Source organism: Molothrus aeneus, chromosome 1 (genome assembly GCF_037042795.1).
Source record: "Molothrus aeneus isolate 106 chromosome 1, BPBGC_Maene_1.0, whole genome shotgun sequence".
In the NCBI taxonomy this organism is placed as follows: domain Eukaryota; kingdom Metazoa; phylum Chordata; class Aves; order Passeriformes; family Icteridae; genus Molothrus; species Molothrus aeneus.
In genome coordinates, this window is record NC_089646.1 from 66,339,761 (window position 1) to 66,359,640 (window position 19,880).

Below are 19,880 nucleotides of genomic sequence, written 5' to 3' on the forward strand. Positions count from 1 at the left end.
GTCGTAGTGTGGTAGAGGCTTCTCTTTCTGAGGCTAGACCATTGCTGGGGAAGAAGAGGCAGAGAGGATCCTGCCTTGCTGAAAGGAGCTCTCACCTAAGTCAAAGCAGTGCATGAGGATATGTAGAAAGGCTGATACGTTTAGGCTTTTTAAAGCTTGTGGGTTTTTTAACCACTGCATGCCCCAGGAAGGATGCATCATTGACACAGAGCCATCACAAAGCTGCAGTCCTGTAGTCTGGGAGGTTAGACCTGATCTGGAGAAAGGTTAAAGCAGCTGGAGTGCATGCATCTCATTTTTCTGGAGACCTTACACCCTTGGCCAGAAAGTATGCTGAGAAAGGCCAAGGAAAGTAATGTTAATTTTCTCTCCCAGAAATTCAGCACAAGATCACTGAGACAAAGAAAGTACGCCAGGGGTAATTTGACAATTGACACATCAAGGCTTAGAGGCTATATTAAAAGAACTATTAGACATGTCAATTAATTTTCCTTTGCCTCATTAATGAGCATCTGAGCTATGCATCTTCTGTTTGAAGCAGCAAGTAATCATTTTTCTAGGTTCCTTCATGCTACGACAAGTCACAGCCCTCTTGAGACATACATGAAACAGGGCATAATAGAGTATGATTATTGTTCCTAATTTCATGAGTGACTCTAAACTTTCAAATTGAAGGGAAATTTAATATTTATTTTGAATGTTAAATGATGCCTCTGAAAAAAAAGAAACCTATGCAATTCAATGTTTTTCAAAGGACCAGCTTGTTCCATATTTTAATTTGATTCTTTAGCAGTAACTGAGTTTATCCACTAACTCTAGTCCCAGATTCCAATGAAAGCTCTAAAAGAAAAAAAAGGGGGAAAAAACCCCAACAACCCATGCCCCAAAACCAAAGTCAGAGCACACTCTTTCTTTTGCTATGGGAACTATGAAGTTGCTGACAACCTTCATTAAATGCCACAGCCAACTTCTGACATGCTCAGCAGTGAGTCTCATGACCCACAAACAGAAAGCAAATCTAAATCATGGAGTGGTTGTATTTGTCTTTTGTGTCTAGAAACCCACTGCTGGAATTTGCTGAGTGCTTCTAAAAATGTAGCAGAAGGTTCACTGTCAAAAAGCATTGTCTTTGTAAATTTTACCTTCAAACCTTGAGCACAGCAAGCAAAAACTATTTAACAAGCAGACAAAAAAACAAATGCAACACAAGAACTAAACTACCAAAACCTTCTGTGTCTCTTTTTCTGTGATGATTTGAAGTCTTTAAGCTGAAAGAATAACATCAAATATGACTTGAATCAATATTCCTTCAGGTTAAAACAGAAGCAAAATAAAAAAAATAGTGAAGTGTTTTAAACAAATGTTAAGGCCACACAACTAAAATATCCCTATCATGATACTAGATTTGAAAATTAAAATTTTAATACAAATGTAAGTATTCTGATGCATTGTGGATCATGTAAGTTTTAGGTTGATCCTTAAGGAAATAAAGGTTATTAAAGCTACATGGTAAGCATGGAAAAGAGGCTACGAAATGCAGAGAACCTGAGAGAGCATTATTGTCTGAACTGAAGAAGAGGCTTTGAGAGTCACCCATATCCTGTAACCACAGTGCTCTTTATAGTTCTAACTTTAGTTTAGCTTGTCTCATTGGTTTAGTTTTTTAGCTAGTTAGTTTTTTAGCTAGTTTAGCTTTTTCTAGTCTCATTTTAACTGCATTTCATCAGCTACATTCTTTTGGTATCTTCGGAAATCTCACTCTGACTGCCCTCAACTTCTTGAGGCTCTTGCATCCATACGTTGCTATCAAATTTATGGGAATTCATAGGAAGGTGAGCAGGCTACTTTGCTGAATAAAATTAAGACTGTATAAATGCACATGGTTATTATGCAATGCTTTGCAATTAAATAAAAAGCTCTAAATAGGAAGGAAGGAGCAATAAGGATCCATCTATAAACACCCTATCAAGAGCTGTAGGAGTGGGAGAGAGCATCAGACCCATAGCGCTGTTAGTCTGTCACCCTGAGTTTTGTCAAGGATAGGTTTTTCCATCTGAGAAAGACATGAAAATTTTGTAGGTGCTTCTATTTGAATGACTTATGAATCACATGGAGTCAAAGGAGAACAGCGTACTACAAGCCAGTGTAATCCTGTCTGAATTCAGACCAGTAGTGGGAAACCTTATGGGTCAATGACAAGGGGATTTTGTCCTCTGGGGTTGTGATTGTTTCTATTGTAGGTAGAAAATTAATAAGCATTATGGACAATGGGCAAACTGATTGCCCCCCAGTTCTTTCCCCAGTAATCCAGCTTTTCAGCAGAGGAAACTAAAGCCTAGATTCAGAACCACCTCTGTGATGACTCCTGAGGGTTATTTAAGTGTTTCTTGTGTTTATTGTCTGGATGAACCTGGCTCTTTGAAAAACTGCACTATGTCTTTGAGGTATTTGGAGTTCTTGGACGAAAAATCTAAGTGTTCCAAGAAAAAGCAGAATCATATCTTTGTAAAAGGTTAAAATAATATTTTCCATGAGTTTAAAAAAACAATAAATCTTTCAACAAAGGACATTAGTTACAAATACCCTTTCAGGGAAATATACACAGGGGAAAAAAAAGCCCAAATCAAACAAACAGAGAAGGTAATTTGCATGGTAAGTTCAATACCTGCCAACTGTTGTTTATCAGAGACAGCAAAATAACAAGCCTTTTGTTCTGCCCAAATGCATTATTCTTCAGTTTTGGAAGCTTTGGTCTAATGCCTCCTGAACACTGGAGTTTATTTCTTAGCCACATATTTTAGCAAGGCAAAGTAGATGCAGTAAGGCTGTCTGTCAGTCTTCCCCAGTAACTTCTGGACCTGTTGGCCAAGAGGGGTAGAAGGGAAGTACCTCAGTTGCTGCCTCCACAGAGAGTGACACTCAGTCCCAACCTACTAGAAAGTGAGCTCCCTTGTTCCTGAAAATCCTTATTTTATGAGTGAAGTCTGAGAACTGAGTGTCTTTTAAACATTTTCTTTTTAGAAATTGTTCATGGGGGTTGATAAGTGGTGTGGTACTTCTTTGTATTTGAATGGAAGGAACAAGCTTAGTGACATCTCTAAATGTGTGCCCCTTCTTTACTCTTGAGCAAATCTGTTTGGGAATGTCAAGTTCAAAATATTCTAGTGCCCATGAAATATTTGATTATTTTATTTTATAAATGCTTCTCTTGGTTGTTTTTTTTTAGTCTGATGAAATTGTAGTTACCAAGGAGCCATATCAAAACCTCTTCAAAACTGCAAAGATTCACGTGAATGTTGCTTAGGTATCAATTTTTACAAGTGTCTTTTCTATGTCTTACTTTTCTGCTCTCTAGTTAGATAAAGCTTTTTCTGGTGGTGCTGATATCTTAGGCCAGCACACTGTGCTATCTCTCTCTCCTCTGTCCGTAGATGCACAAATGTAGCTGGTTTTTTTCATGGGATTTTTTTTTTTGTAGGTCTAGTGTCCTTTCAGTACCCCAGCATCCTTTACTTACCTCTCTGCTTCTTGTTATTCTTTCATACTGTTGTTTCTCATGGTGACACTCTTTTGTGTTCTGGCACAAGCTGGAGTCACTTAGTCCCATCTGGGATAGGAGTTCTGAATGTGTCTGAGAGGAAATGCGCCCAAAGGAAAACATAGACCCAGAGCACATTTTTATCTAAAGCACACAGAAAAATCATAATGAGTTATTATATTGCATTTTTGTTATTGAAAAACAACATTTCTGACTGGAAAAGGATGGCATCTGCCTCATTTGAGCTTGATTTGTTGGTTTTGGGTTTTGTTTTTTTTTAATCCTTTTAGAGATGTGTGTTACTATGGTCCTGTGCAGTAATTAGCAGAAAGTTTTAGAATTTCTTAGCATCAGTCAGAAAGCTTTGCTTCTCATAGCGAATGTCCCCTTTGGGAAGGAAGTTTCAGATGAAGAGCATTTCACTGGATCAATAGATGACACCAACAGAAAAGAAAACTGGCATTTGTCTTGTCATGTCTTACATGCAGCTATAGGCTATAGGGGAAAGTATGTTATCTAGAGATTGCCTCTGATAAGGGGATATCCCTCAAACTCCCAGTGCAGCTAGCAATCACACATTGATTTTTGGGAAACAAGCTGTAGCAATTTTTAAGTTTCTGTTTTAAGCTATGTCTTCACGCTGAAGGAAAATTTGTGAAATTTCTTTCCAAAGGCAGCCAGGCAGCCTACTATAACACTACCTGAACAGCTTAAACACAGCTAGTATCCCTTGTGTCGTACAGTATTACAAGTGGGAAGGAGAGCACTGCACAAGGAATTATACAGTTTTTCTTTTTTCTCTTTTCTTTTCTTTTCTTTTCTTTTCTTTTCTTTTCTTTTCTTTTCTTTTCTTTTCTTTTCTTTTCTTTTCTTTTCTTTTCTTTTCTTTTCTTTTCTTTTCTTTTCTTTTTTCTCTATTTTTTCTTAAAGGCAGAAGACCTGATTTCTGTAAACAACCCCCTAAAGGTACTCCCCCACCAATAGCAGTCCACTGTAAAATGGATAAGGTTCTCATTATGTATCCTCCATGTCTTGATCATAATTTCTTATCATGGTTGACATTCTGGTCCAGTTATATCAGGTACATTCTGTATAAGTCCTTTAGAAGACCGGGATAAAACCCTGCTGAATGCAGGATCATTTTGCCTTGGGCAGAGAGTTAGTCAAAGTGCACATAGTTCAAGGTGGATTTCTAGTCAGATTCTGCAGTACTGGGACATTCTGAAAGAAGTATTTTTGAATTGAACATAGCTCAGAAGGAATTAAATTAGTTCTTTAATGCTTGGTTTTTCTCCAGAGCCATCAACACAAATTACTTTCTAAAATAGGCAGCAAATATAATAATACAGCATTAAACTGAAAAGAAAAAGTTAATACTGTTATTACGTGATGCATTTTGTTTCATTAAATTGTATGGATAATTTCCACCATAATTTCAGTGGGGTTTACAAAGATCTTTTAAAAATATTTTACATTTCCTAAACTGTGTTTTTCATAATGTAATTGAATTTAAGATATCTGTACAGTATCTCAGTTTTCTGACCTAACTGTTTAATGGTGTTTTTTTCTGAGATAACTGGTAAATGGTGTTTTAAATATAATAGTGTCCTAGAGTATTCTGCACATGCACACAAGTCCTTTCTTTTTAAGGGTCTTAAAGATTTTATTAAGATGGCCTAACACAGGTTTACTTCTTTGAGAAAACATGTTGTATTAAAGCAAAAACATTTTTGTAATATGCAGTGTAGTAGCATCAGTCATCTGCACAAACCTAAGATTGTTCTCTTTCATCAAACTGTGAAGAAGAGTTCTTCCAAAATTATTATAGGTATATGTGGAAAATATATGCCTTGTAAATACTCTAAACATTGCAAGCAATTTTCTGTTTGTGAGATGTCTTTTTTTAATGTATTACACTTTGTTGTAGTTTCATGAATTGCCTAGTCTGGCCATGGTTAAATCTACAGGGGTTTATTTTTAAATGTATTCTAATTGGTGTTACCTGGGTCATGTCTTACTTCATTCTCTTCATGGGGGCTATTCCTGAGTCAAACACTTCTGTTCGTGGACCCATTGCTGCACAAAATGATAAAAATCAAAAAGCTTGAATTGATATAGAGTAAAAAAATAGTTTCCAATGTCAAGATTTCTCTAAATACATGCTTCATTTTTCCCACAGACTCCAGCCATTTTTTTTTCTGCCTAGTTCTTCCTTGTAAATTTGCTATGAAAAAGAAAAGGTCATTTTTGTCAGGTCAGTACAGAAGCTTCTGGAGATCTGACTGGAATAACACTAATGGTGTTTTAGAAGCATTTTTATGCACAAGCTTACACTATAAATTAACTTTTTTTTCTTTCTTTTTATCTTTAGACCCACCTATTCCTACGGTGCATAAGAATTATAAATCTGCACAAGAACTGAATGGTGCATTTGGTTTAACAACTGACATCCTAACTCCAGCACTTACATACATACAATTTAATTGTGGCAAGGGAAGCAATGCTTGCAGGAATTCAGTTTTTGTTTCATCCTGTTGCCGTGAACACCTGACAGAAGTCAAAAGGTTTTGACTCGTGGCTTGTCTGTGTTTGTGTAAGATGAAATTTCATTGCTGTATGGCCAGACCTTTAGAAAGAAATGGACGATCAGTTGTGGTGTGCTGTGTGTCTTCTGCCTGCCCTGCCCACAGCAGCCACCAGTCTGTTGATTCTCACTGAAGGAAGGTGGCTGTTTGTCTCCAGCTGTACATGCTCCTAGTGTGATGCTGCTGCTAATTAAGCACAGGATGGAAAAGATCAAAGCTGTGCCTTTCCCTCCCCCCCACCTATTATTCCATTCCACAAGGCTGTTTCTTATTTTGGTATTTCATCTCTCTCTGCTACAATGTTTTTTGGTAATGTCACCTGTTTGCTTGGTGGAGTTTCAGCTGGGGCTGGATTGCCATTTTAACTTGGCAACTTCAGAGTCTTGTTTCCCAATGGCCTGCCAGCTAAATTGGTGTGTTACAGATGAATGCACAGCTCACAGATGGTGTTTGAGTGTTTAGTGGGTCTCAGAAGTAGATATGTATTTGGTCAGGAGGAAGATTGCATTTTTTCTCCAGACAGAGCAAATGTCCTTGGGGAGGTTTTCTGTGTCAAGGTAGAAAACAGTTCCACACATCAGGTACAGGGGACTCTCCTAGCTTAGGCACAAGTACTGCCTACAAATATATATGTATTTATTTTCTTCTGGATGGGGTACAATGCTGCCATTAACATAAACAAGAATTTTTAAATCTTGATTGTCCTGAATGTCTATAAACATTTTATGTCCAGCATTTCACTTCCTGTAGTCTTTAATTTATTTTTTAACTGAGATAAGCTTGAATGTGACCCTGTAAACTTCTTCTCCAGGTCCTAAATACTGTTTTATTGCTCATGCACAAGATTGAGCATTCAGCATTACTTTCTGGGTGAACAGCTTTATAGATAATGCTGGGGTTTTTTTGAGAGCTATACTTCCTCTGACATCTTGCATCCTCGCCTATGTGGTTTGTGCCTTTTTCTCATTCATTCATTGTCATCTTATTCACTTAAAGCAGTCAGAGGGCAATAAGTAGGGGAGAAGTTACATGCCTTCTTTTGCTTCTTGACTGGCCTAGTCATGTCATGAGGATGAATAACAGAGGCTGTCTTCTGCCTTTTGTTCCTTTCTAGAATGAAATAAAAAACAGAGCTGCTTAAAAGTTCTGAAAACTGCACTCGATTTCTTCACTTCATGTTTGTACCCATCCAGAGCTGGAAGCAGCCAGCCTGGAATATTTTAACAAAGTCTGTCCTTGTAAGATTTCCAGACTGTTTTGCCAAGCCACTAAGCTCTTGAAAATGCAGTTAAGCATGAAATAGGCAAAGTTTTAGTTGCTTACCTAAACAGCAGCCATGATGATAATAATTTGGGTTTTTGTAATTTTTGCTTTGTCATTGTCAGATGCTGCTCAAAGCTGAAATGTGCAAAGCTTTGCCAGCTCTCTACAAGGAGCCACACTGTCCTCCAGCACTATTGCCACTCTGCTTAAATTTTGTGATTCTTTTTTTGTCCAATGCTTTCTTGCCCAGCTGGGTAAGAAATCTCTTCTTGTGAATGTCTCAGTTAATTCCCTTAGGAAATTCTTAGTTAGCTAAGGTCAGAAGATGGGCTCCTCCGCCAGCCTAACCCTGTTGGGTAAAGGGACTGCTGAGGACATGAATCTGCTGCTCTTTGCCAATTTTCTGTTGTCATAAACTCTTTTATATTGAAAACTGACTGTCCACCATCTTCAGGCTAGCACAGTTATATCCAGAGCAATATGAATCTGTCAGCACTTTCTTCCCATCCTCTTTAATGAATATTTCTTGGCCCACTGACCCAGAGTGTGCCCCCACCCAGTATAGGAACCAGTATAGTGGTTCCTCCAAGGCTACACCTGTGCCAGCACATAACCCCAGGAGTGTGTTGTGGGAAAAGTTCAGCTGCCATGTTTGTTCTGGCTCTTGGCTATGCATGTAATGCAAACACACCTAAGATGTAGCTGATCCAGAGTTTACTGCTTGCTGGCTGTCTCCCATGAGCTGGCACAGCCTGGACCTTGGGAGGAGAGCAGCCACCATCAGCCTCCTCCTCCCCAGCTCGGTGGGGCAGCACGGGTGTTTACAGGTGCAGTCACGTACCTGTGTCATATTCTTTGCAATAAATGAAAAACAATTACTGCAGTTATTGGATTACTCTTTTTTCCTGTTTCACACAAATGTTTAATTCCTAAAAGCCCTGTTTTTGGATTTTGGATTTTGCTTCTGGCAGTTTCTTTTTCCCACCACAGCTGCACCTGAAAAATAAACGTGCCATGATTTCCAGCATTCCTTCTATATCATGACTTTGGGTTTTTCAGTAAGTAGAAGGTCAAATTCTTCTATGAGCATTTGTATGTTGAGGAGCTACCTAATGTCCCTTCAGGTCTTTTGTCACCTCTCTCTCAGCAGATAGCCCCTAGGTAGGTCTTGTAACTGTTTGCGATACCTGCTTTCTTGGTTGCTTGCAAACTGAAGAACAGGAAGCATAGGTGTGTCCTGGAAAGCGCTAGGACAAAACAGTGCCTCCATCCTTGGCAAATGCTCTCCCTGGTTATATTCACTTTGCATACAAATAAACAAAAAAGTAGTATTTTATTAGGAATCCAGTGGATAGAATAATGGACTGTAACTCAGCAGAGCTCAGTTCGCAGCTCTGCTGTTGGCTTATTGGGCAAAATCATTTGTGTCATCATCATACGGCCTGGGATAAAGACAATTTCTTTGTAATGCAATACAAGCCTTGAAAAGGAAGACTATTATGCAGAGGGAATAATAATAAAGTCCTTCTAACAATAATAAAATTATGTATTTTTTATATGTGTATATGTTGTGCACAGTGGAACAAAGCATATTCTCTTCTGCCTCATGCTTCGTCAGCGGTGCTTTGAACTGGTTTCCATTGAAGGGTTACATGTATTAGTGTACTAATTTTAGATGCGCCTTCAGATACAGGTATGATTTTACCCTGAAAGTGATAACATCTCATTATAGTAACACTGGGCAGCATTTCCTGCATCTTCATTTCTGTTGATAAGCCATAAAGGACTAAGTTTAGGGACCCTGCCATTTAGGGTGGTGGTGGGGAGGGGTATTTTTTATTTGTGAACTGAGTAAACGTGTTGCACTGACACTTGGGCTGTAAGGACTGTGTATGATTCCCTGAAGGTAATTTGCATAAACTAATTTGTGCCTGCATTGGCTCTTTAAATCTTCTCTGTCTGTATGGGTGACAAAGAAACATTTATTTTGCCTTATTTTACACAATGTAAATAATAGATACATTCAGGATAGATCCTGAATACCTCAGTTGGTGAGCACCAGTGTAGCTCTGGAGTAAGCAGGGTTGCATCAGCTGAGGATGTACCCCGCCATCAGCTCTAAGTGCCAGCCTTGCAGTGCATTATACAAATGTTCACTGTAGTTTGTCAGCAACAAAGCTGTCACCCAACAGTACACACTGCCTTCTATCAGCCATTACTTTTCTGTCATCATCATCAAGTGCAGCTTAAGAGAATCTGTGCATCGTTTCTTTCCTTCTGAACAATTTCCATAGAAATAATTGACCTGCTTTTATGGTAATTCGGTCTCTGCTGTTTGTTACTGCAGCATTTCCCAAGGAAAAATGCAAAACTAATGCCCTAGAACAAAAACATTCAGCCAAATTACTTACCAGTAATCCAAGGAATCATGGATAAATCCATTGCTCAAGTGGCTTCTCATTTGGAACTTTATATAGTTTTCACCCAAGGGTTAAGGTTTGGTTTTTTTTTGTGGGTGGAGGGGTTATTTTGTTTTTGAAAGGTAATACTCATGCTTTCTGCCCTACAGCAACTTTATATAAATCTCTTCTGAAGACTGTATCTGCCAGCACTGTCACTCCACCCCCAAGCTTTTACTACTAACACCAGCGAAAATATTTAAAAGGACTGTTTCCACTTGTTTGGTGCATTTCATTTCATGTTTCTGCCTCTTCCTTTCTTCATTTTTCAAAAAAGTCAATAAGAGAGGTCATTTAAGCCTAGTGTTTTGAAGTGGCAACCAGTAAACAGCCTTACAGCATGATTAATGAGTTCTCAAGAACAGTTTCCTGAAACTCACAAGTAAGTTGGGGCCAACTGAATTTGTTTTAAAGTAAATGAAGATATTCCAGTCATGGGCTGGGACTTTCACTGAGTCACTGTGTAGGCTACATTTTCCACCAGTTTCTACCACTGGCTGATGGTGCTCATGTCAAGGTATAACCTTGGGAAATATAACCAAGGTTAGAGCACAGAAATGACATTCAGAATCTGGACTTCCAACAAGATAAACAAATAAGTGCTTAATTTCCATTTAAGAGCAGGAAATTGTGATCAAGGCATTTGATGAAAATCATGAAGTCTTAAAAAGGATAATTGCTGTTACAAAAATAAAAACAAATGTCGTTTGATTCTACCCAATGGACATATTTTTCTGGATTTCTTTGACTTCTAACAAGCTTGGGTTTCTGTGGAGTTTCTAGGCTGCTATTGCTTTTTTCAGAGGAAAGGTGTAACTAAGGAAAGTCATCATAAATGCTGCTCTGCTCATTTAGGAAAGGTCTTTCTGTGGAAGGCTTTTGGGTTTGATATGTGAGCACATTCTGAATTTCTCTACTTTCATTTATAAATTTGTTGAGCAGATGGATTCCCGTGGCTGACAGAGTCAGCATCTCAGCAGGGATGACACCGGGGAAGACATCAGTTCTCTTTTGACCTCTTGGAAGTGGGAGTAGTGTGTGGAGCAATGGAGTGATGGAAGAACATATTATTTTCATTGCTGCCTAAACCTTAGGGAAGTTCCATAGGCACACTTTGTATGGTGTGCTCACACTGTGTACAGAAGCACCTTCCACACAGCGAGTGACAGAGCTGGAGCAAGTGAGTTCATGGAGCTCCTGTGAAAGTACTGATTGCCCTGGGAGGTCATGCTGCAGTGAGCAAGGGCTTTACTCACCTTCCCAACCAATGGTTTTGGTTACCAAGGGTTTTCACTATTCCTCGTGCTCCAGGACTGCCTTGAATGAAAAAGGATTGATTAATTTCAGTGCTCTGAGCTGTGTGCCCTCCTTCTCTGTTTGTGTGTTGGGTTGGAGGAAGGATTTATGTTCTTGAAATGTTTTACAGGTTGTCCATTGAATATTTTGTTCTGGTGTTGCTTATTTAGAGTTAGCTCCAATTAGTAAATTGAGACTACATGACCTAATAGTAGATGATTCTTACATAAAATGAAATGTTGAACTAAATCCAAATTTTTTTTTGAAATATACATGGTTACTTGTGCTCTTGGCACAGAGATGAAGATTGGCAGTGATCCCTGTAGGATGTGGATTTCTGACATGGGTGAGGCTGGATGGAACGTCTATGTAATTCTGCTTGTTTGATGAAGGATGAGTATTATGAGCTGAGAGTATTATTTTTTCTTTTTTTTCTTTCTTTTTTTTTTTACAAATAAACTATTTGGTCTAACTAAAATACAGTGTGGTTAATCCTGCTCTATTAACTTTTCTCAAAGAGTGAATACTTTAAGAGTAAATTTGATGGAAGCTATTAAGGATGACAAAAATTTCTATATATGAAAGGAAGTGTAGTGCAATCTAGCTGCAGAGTTCAGGACATTTAGAATTCCATGGTTATTGTAGTATAATACCACAGTCAATTATATTTCTCATTTTACATTTTTCTTTGTCTCTTTCTCACACAAGCCTAGACTATGAATTCATAATGTTAATGAAAAGTGTTGTGATGTTCCTGCAGGCTGCTGTGGGAAAATAATTACAACATGAGGAAGGTTATCCATGATGTGGCCCTTCTCTAAAGCAGGACTTTGTGGCTGATTAGGACATAAGCAAAATGGACTACATAACTTGAAAAAACCTTCAAAACCCCTGACAGATCAACCTACAGTCACTGCAAGAATCAGCTTTCTCAGCCTAAGCAGATCTTTCTGTGAGAAGTTATAGTTATTTGTGCTTGAGGCCGTTAGTGACCCAAATCCTGCTTTTTGGTGCTGTGCCCCTGACAACTTCTCGTCCTCTCCTTCTCCAACCATGTAACTAAAGCCTGAACCTTCTCATGAGTAAAGGGGCTGGCTGACAGCCTGCCATCTCCTCCACATGCATCCTGCTCAACACTGAGGATCAGGAGTAACATGATGCCAAGGCTGGTCTCAAAATCCAGCCTTATGGCTGGCAGATTTGGGCGGGTTTGTTTCTCCTTCTCATTCAAACCTAGACTAAATATAGAAACCTTTTAAGTTTCTTCTCTATTGCTATTCACAGTTCTTTTTGTGACTGCTGGAGAAAGAGATGTACACAGCTACTTAAGAAATATGTGTAGACAGGAATGTTCTTAAAAACAGCATGAAATACAGTGCAAGTACATCTGCTGCTTCTTCTTCAGTCACATGCTACAGTTTAAAAAGCCAGCATGTTTTCTTCCACAAAAAGACCTTTCTATTTCTGAACTTTCAGAAGCCTTAATCAATTTAAATAAGAGTTTGAGCATGATGACATCATATTAAGTCCTAGAGTTGTGCATCTCAGCTGCTTAGTCATTTAAATCAGTGGAAATAAGCATAGCAGTTAGAAGTTTTAAAAGGTCAAAGAAGCTACTGTCTTTTCAGCTTTGAATCAGCTGAGAGACTCCTGTTTCTGAGAAACATAATGCAAAGGCTGCATCTTGGCATCTCATTTCCTCCCTCCACCTCCTTTGAAGCACTACAGTAATTAGCTTAAAGGGAAAATCACACCACACTCAGCGGCAGAATCCTTTACAGTGAAAGTTCCTTTCTATTTTCTCTTTTACCTGAAACTAAAGAGAAGTTTTACCCCACATTGTGTCCTGAAATATTTTGACTGAAGTGCTCTTACCAAATGCCAAAAAGCTGTTCACAGGTTTTCAGTAAAATTAATACTTTTCAGTACAAATATGACAAGTTCTTTTACCATTTTCTCAGAAGGAAAACAAGAGATAAAGTGTTCCTCAGAGAACAATTTGTGAAAAAAATTAAAATAAAAATGAAATCAAAAGGCTTTTAAAACCTTTGTTTTAAATGTGATTTGTTGTCCTTTTAAAAGTGGTGGCGTGATTTCTGGGAGGAAGCCACCTCTCACCTAGACTGCCGTGAAAAAAAACTTTTTTTTTTTGTTTTTAATGTCAGGTGCATTGTTTAATCAAAGTTGCTATCAGAACCTGTGCTTCATTATCTGAGCCTGTACAGCAGGACTCTGCAACTGCTTCTTCTTATGTGCTTTTAGGAATGACTCTTTGTTTTGTTTCCATGCATCTCTAGCTGCCGCTCTGCTGCTGCTGCTGATGTGAAGCTGTCCAGGCAGGCTGTGGAGAGTGTCCATTTTGTGGTGTACGTGGCCTTTTCAGAGCTGGGAGCTACACGCTGGCGCTCCAGGGACTTCTGGCTGCTTGCACTGCTGGTGGTTGTGCTTTGGTTCCTGAGACTTTACCTGCATTATTTGAGCCAGTGGCTCTTCCTTTGGGCCATCTCAGTTCCTGTTGCAAAGTAAGTCCTGCTGCCCTCTTTTCTCTGTAAGGATATTTCTCCAAATAACTTGATTCAAAGCAGGTCGTTTGTGCTATGAGGAGAACTGATGGCTAAGGCTCATGCTGAGAGCTCAACATGCAAGCTCTGATAGGAGCCCCTGCAGAAACTAATAGAACAAGGACTGCGTCCAGAGTCCAGTGATCTGATATTCAAATGTGCATATCAGGTGAAGGTGTTAGTAATGTAAACTTTAAACATAGAACATGACGTGTCCATTTGTGAATCTTGTGTCATGCCTACCTCTCTCCCATCTGAGATACTCAGCAGATTATGTATCTTCCAGAAGATTAATTTATCACTTTGGATAAAGTATTTCAAAGTGCCTAAGGAGTGCACAAAACTGAAGAAGCATTTAAATCATATTTCATGCTACCAAAGTGATCTATGAGTAAAATACTTATAAGAATTTAACTTTGATATATCAGTTTTACTGTGAGTACTGCAATGAGTTGACATATTTTAACTGTATAATACATTAACTTTAGCTCAGGAATTAGATCTCTCTAGAGTGTTGCAGGAAAATCATTGCTTGTCATTACCTGGCATGAAAAAACCCAAAGATGGAGTACAAGTCCACTAGGTGATAAATACCTGACTCTATTAATGTTTCTGTATGGTAGAGAAGGGTTTTACAGAGCAAAAAGGTTCCATCATGCTTAGGAAAGGAAATATTTCTCTGATAGAAACCTTTTTTTTTCTTTTATTCACCTTAAAGGATCACATAAACCTGAATCAGTCAGTGTGAGCCAGTAACATGTAACTCTGACCTATGTCTGGTGTGGTAGTGGTATTGATTATTGGCTGAAATTTGAACAAGGTGTCTGAGCAAACTCTGGAAGTACTGGGTATTGTTAAGGTTGTCTTCTAGATCTTAATGCAAAGCCAGCCATCTCTCACTTCTGGCCTTGCACAGCCCCTGTCAACTTAGCCAGCTGGCGCTAAAACTTCTGGGAGGCCAAGCATCGAGAGTCTGTGAAAACAAAGGGAACTCAACAGAAGGAAGCAATGCATGAGAGAGTGGTGGTCATGTTCAAAGCCACTAGTCACAGCTGTCCCAGGCAGTCAGCTAGATAAAGGATAATGGTCTCAAGCCAAAATGCCCTGGATCAGCATCCCAGTCTGTAACTGTGTGCCTGAACAATGAGATTGAGCGAAGCACTCTCTAGTCCTACCAAATGTAGTGGTGGCACTCACAAGTAGGGAACAGAGTGAGAATCAAACCACTTCACCTTTAGTTAGGAGCAGAATTTAAGCCATTTCAATAGGGCTGAAATTTTTGCCTCAAATTTCATCATCTGTGTGTAGCTCACAATGCCATGCTGTTCCTGTCTCTTACAGTGCCAGCAACCTTGCTCATGGTATGAGCTTTGCAAATCCCACCATCTCATGGTGGTGAGAGGGACATTTCCAATCACTTTAGGCATGCTAACTTTTAGCTATGTCTTCTACAGCACATTTGCTGCTTTGTGCAGTGCCCAAAGGTGCTGCTGTGCAGAGATGGGTGAGCTCCTGGGGCCTGTGCTCATGTTGGTGGGTCAGGGAGGTAACGCCTTCCTATACCCTTTCCTGAACAATTCCTAGAGCCTGGATGTAAACTGAGAGTCAGAGGGGGTCCAAGGATGCAGAGACAGGAGGAGGAGGAGAAAGGTTTTCTTTTCTGACTAGCTTCATAGAGTTTTTGGTCAGAGTGTTGTGACCCAGATAAGAATGCAACTTTGCAATGCAACACGCCTGATCCTACCTCCTTTCAATGGCTTGCTCAGGAGCACAGACAAATGCTCTCCTTTTGCTTGTTTACAGATTCCAGCTCTTCCCTCACACTGTTGAATTGTGCTACCAGAACTCCTTGCTGCACACCAGTGAAGAGTTGGCCATGGTTGTGGTGGGACCCCTAACCCTGAACGCAGCGCTGCTTCTCATGGTCCTGATGAGTTGGGGCTGTCAGCAGCTGTTTGACTCATTCCCTTCCTTCTTGTCAAAGTTTATCATAGCTATGGGACTATGGACAATGCTAGACCCCTTGGCGGTGTTTGTAGTGGATTCATTCCTGGGGGTGAGTCACTTAAAATAACTTGGACATGAGAACTTGACGTAGAAGTTTGTTTTATTCAGTGAATCACTGAAAAATATGAAAATCCACCCCTGGCAATGGAACATGAAAGTTAAAAAGAAATTAAATAATAATGTTATACATTACCTTTTTATTAACAAAATTCTCATCTAATGGACTCACTGTGTTTCTGCATAAAATTAAGAGCACTGTACAAGCCATATTTGGAGATAAGAAAGTAAATCCACTGCTGGAGTGATTGCATCTGCTTTGAAAAGAATTACTGCAATTTTGGATGTTAATGGGCATGGTTTAATGAGCAATCCTGATTATTAACGCTTCAGATTTTTCTAAGCATTGAAACAGACAAAATGAAAAATATGGAGGTTATCATGCACTTCTCTGACATGCAAGGTAGTTAATATAATTTACTGGCTCACCTAAAAAGATTTGTGAGATTGAAAGATTGACATCTTTCAGGAGAGAGTTTCATCATATGTAAAAACAGGAGAGCAAAGTTCCCAACTCTATCTGTGCCTGTGTATGGGCTGAGTAGGCCAGCTGTTCTTGGGTGGCTGCAGACTTTTATCACATCAAAGATAAAGCCCAGTATCTCAGACCACAAATTTCAAATTTGGGTCTCACTGTGTATGTGACACAGGCTCCTTTCAATGGTTGCGGGATGCTGAGAGCTTTTCTGGGTTGTGGTATTGCTCCTCTTCTGCTCCTGCTGGTCTTTCAAAGTCATCTATATTTCTGATACTCACTCCAGATGAAGCACTGATCTACAGGTGTTTTGTGGATCAGGTTTTCTCAGGTCTCTTAGCTCTTCATTGTCTAACCTGTGCTCTGCAGGTGATTTTTCACTCTTTACACAATATTTTCCATTGCAGTGGTTTTGAAAATTAAAATTCAGCTCTTCAAGAAATTTAATTTGTGCTCACTTGAGAGGTAATTGCAATACTTTAAGCATGTGGCAACATTCTCTAGTTTTCACTTGGGCAGCCTGCATTTATTTATTTATTTTTAAATTCCATGATGTAAAATTTGCACAGTATTGAATTTTAATTGTAATTATTCAGATTAAGATTTTTTTTTTTTTCCTAAAAGAAAAAGATTAATTTCCTCAACAACCAGGCGAGGAATGCTGAAATTTTTAAATGGATTTTTTATCCCCTCTAATACCGGTGTATTAATAAAAACTGGAAGAGAGGACGAGGTCTGCCTTATCTTTCCCACACTTGCATTGAAAAAATCGTTGCCATTGACTTCAGTGGAATTATCCTCAGTTCTACACAGACTGGATTACTTATCAATTTCAAATAGCACTTGGTTGGGGGAAACGTGAGATACAAGTAAAATAACTTAGTTTTTCATTAAAGTGTTAAAAATGCACACACTTCTCTGTACTTCATATTGAAAATTTGGCAGTCTTACCCACCAAGATTATCTTTGGTAGAAACTCATTTGTTCAAATATTACACAATATACTGTATGCATCCTTTCCAAAATGAAACTATATCTCTTACATGTGTTTTCATTATTGCATTTGTAATATTTTTTCTCTTGGCATTCTTTCAGCTGCTATTTCAGATTTGCTTGCCAATCTATTTTAGATCAAGCCTTTTTAAAATACTGTATTGTGGTAATATGAGTTATTTTAGTGCTAGAATGTATTTTAGTATTCAAAATGGCCTTAATACTTATGAAAGATGACAGATAGCCCTGGAGACAAAGGTTTCTGTGTTTACTAACTAATGTTTTCTATTGTTAAGGAAAGGCTAGAGAGCAGTTGCATATTTGGGGGGTTTCAAGTCATCATCCAAAATGCTGTGTCAAAAGTGTTATTTCAAATTTCATTTACTGTCAGCTTGTAGAAGGATGTTTCAGGGATAAGAAACATTCCCATGCAGTTCAAGTTCGTGTTTTGTCAGAGCTTTCCTGGGACCTCACTCACTTTGTCTGTCTGTGGCTTCCAAAATGCAGAAAACAATAACACCTCCTTGGCCACATGGATGTGTGTCATTGTGAAAAACAGGAGTCACTGCAAAAGGCTCACATGACCACCACATGTGGTGGTGTGATGAGTACCTGAGAGAGATGTTGACAAATATTGTTTAAGCTATTTAAAATGAAGACACCTTTCTTGAATCATGTCTTTGAGGACCACAGAAGGTATACACATTGACAGAGTACCTTTGTTGGAAAAAAGTAGAGAGAAGTAAAGTTCTCCCACGCCCCTTTTGCTTGCCAGAGAGAATTTCTTGGATAAGAGAGAAATTGATTCTTATTTGCCATTCAGCCTTTTGCCTCTCTGGAGGAATGTCAGGACGTGACTGTTGTGCAGAGGATTTTCCTTGGTAGACAGTTGCTTCAGTAAGAAAGCAGCAGCAGCAGCCAACTTCGTTTTTTTTACTTTTTTTTTCCCAAGAAGAGAAGATGGGACAGGGAGATAGAAGAGAACCAGAGTATTAAATTCTTTTTGTAATAAATATGTGACTTGTCTTTATATGTCATTACCGCTCTCCTGGGAACTTCAATTTCCCTGACAGAAACGTAGTAGCATTGCAAATGGTAAAGAGAGAACAAAAATATACTCAAGAATCACAGTCCTTCAATAGCTGGACTTGTAGCTGTCCTTCCTTTACTATGCACATCCTTGCCAAGGCAGTCAGAAAAGTGCAGAAAGTTATGACACTTCCTAAGGGTTAATCTGGCCAAGTTGCTCAGAAAGGTGCAGATTTCTTGAAGCCTAAAGGTCACAGATCCTCTCTAAATGATGGACTCTGGATGCTTTGGTGGTGCAGTTTCACATCCTTTCAAAATGTGTCAACACGATCTAATATGGATATGGCTGTCACTGTGTGACTTTAAAAAGGCAAAAGTGGAGAGAAGAATTTATTTTAGTTCTGAGCAGTAGAAGACCCATGATATGTAGTTGAATTCTTCTAAATTGATCCAGCAGAGGGCAATAATATGTCAATACAGTAGGTAGTTCTTAAGAACTAGATATGAAGGAAAAAAGATAAAAAAAGGAAAATAATAGATTTTTGGAAAATAAGTAATTCAATATTATACCTCCTTGGTCACTGCATGAAGGCAAATTTCAGCCTTCTGCCCTGCCACTTGTCCTGAAATACACTGAGAGATTTCACTTCAAGCATTTTCACTGTGACATGAGTTTTGCTCAATAAGCCATCTCTATATGGTAGATTTTAATTGTACTAAAATAAGCTAGAAAATAGCTTATTTTGCATCCTGTGTTTAATTTCAAATTCTATCTAGCAGACTCCTAAGTTTCAGACTGTGTGCCCCACAAATTACATTTAAATCCTTATTGTACAGAGATTCATGTTCTAATCAGGTGTGACATTTTCTTATGTTGATTTTTTCTCCATGACAGCGATTTGGGAACAGTGTAGAGACACCCATTGCTGATGCTGCAAAACTCTCCTGGGTGTTTCTAAGAGCAGGGGAGTCAGGAGTTCCTGGTGCCTTAATCACTGTGATGCTTTATATCATCCTGTTTATGATCTCATCAACAGTGTTGTACCTGTATTTTTTAAGGTACGTCTCTTAATCTCATTATTCCCTTAGGAACTTAGGTTCATGCCTCTTTTCCTGTTAGATAAAATAAGGTGACATCAAAAAAGATGTATCAGTGTCACACACCCGGAAGAGACCAGAACTGCAGATAATCAAGGAGGGGTTTCCTCCTGCTTAACTTTTAATGCACTGGGATTGATGGGTACAGCAAGTCAGAGAGAGAGTCACTTATTTCCCAACAGGAACACAATTGATATAATGATTTTTCATAGATTCTAGAAGCCTCTGCTTCTTTGGCTTCAGACAATTGTGCCTATGAAAGGGCTTAAGCTGTAAAGTGTTTGTACCTTTCATTTAGGTACTTTGGAAGATGTTGTCTTTACCTTACAAGAAGGGGGTTTGTGAGAAATAGGAACAATTTCAGAAAGATACATATGATAGGAAGTGCAAATCTCTGAATCAGCAGTGTCTTCCAGAGCCTTACAGGCTTTTGATGATACAGGATTTTTGACTTGTGACTGAGTCATCATGACAAGATTTAATCCAAATAATGTTTCCATGACATAAACTCATTTTCTA

The 19,880-nt window shown here is 38.8% G+C and overlaps 1 protein-coding gene across 1 annotated transcript in view; it reads left to right on the forward strand.

The window, feature by feature from the left end:
• Positions 1 to 19,880, forward strand: part of LOC136571660 (uncharacterized) — a 116,598-nt gene that overhangs the window by 48,472 nt on the left and 48,246 nt on the right. Inside the window, exons 8-10 of the mRNA XM_066572271.1 lie at positions 13,439 to 13,663; positions 15,506 to 15,758; positions 19,159 to 19,322. Of these exons, the coding sequence (XP_066428368.1) occupies positions 13,439 to 13,663; positions 15,506 to 15,758; positions 19,159 to 19,322 (642 nt within the window). The remainder of the gene's footprint in view (positions 1 to 13,438; positions 13,664 to 15,505; positions 15,759 to 19,158; positions 19,323 to 19,880) is intronic.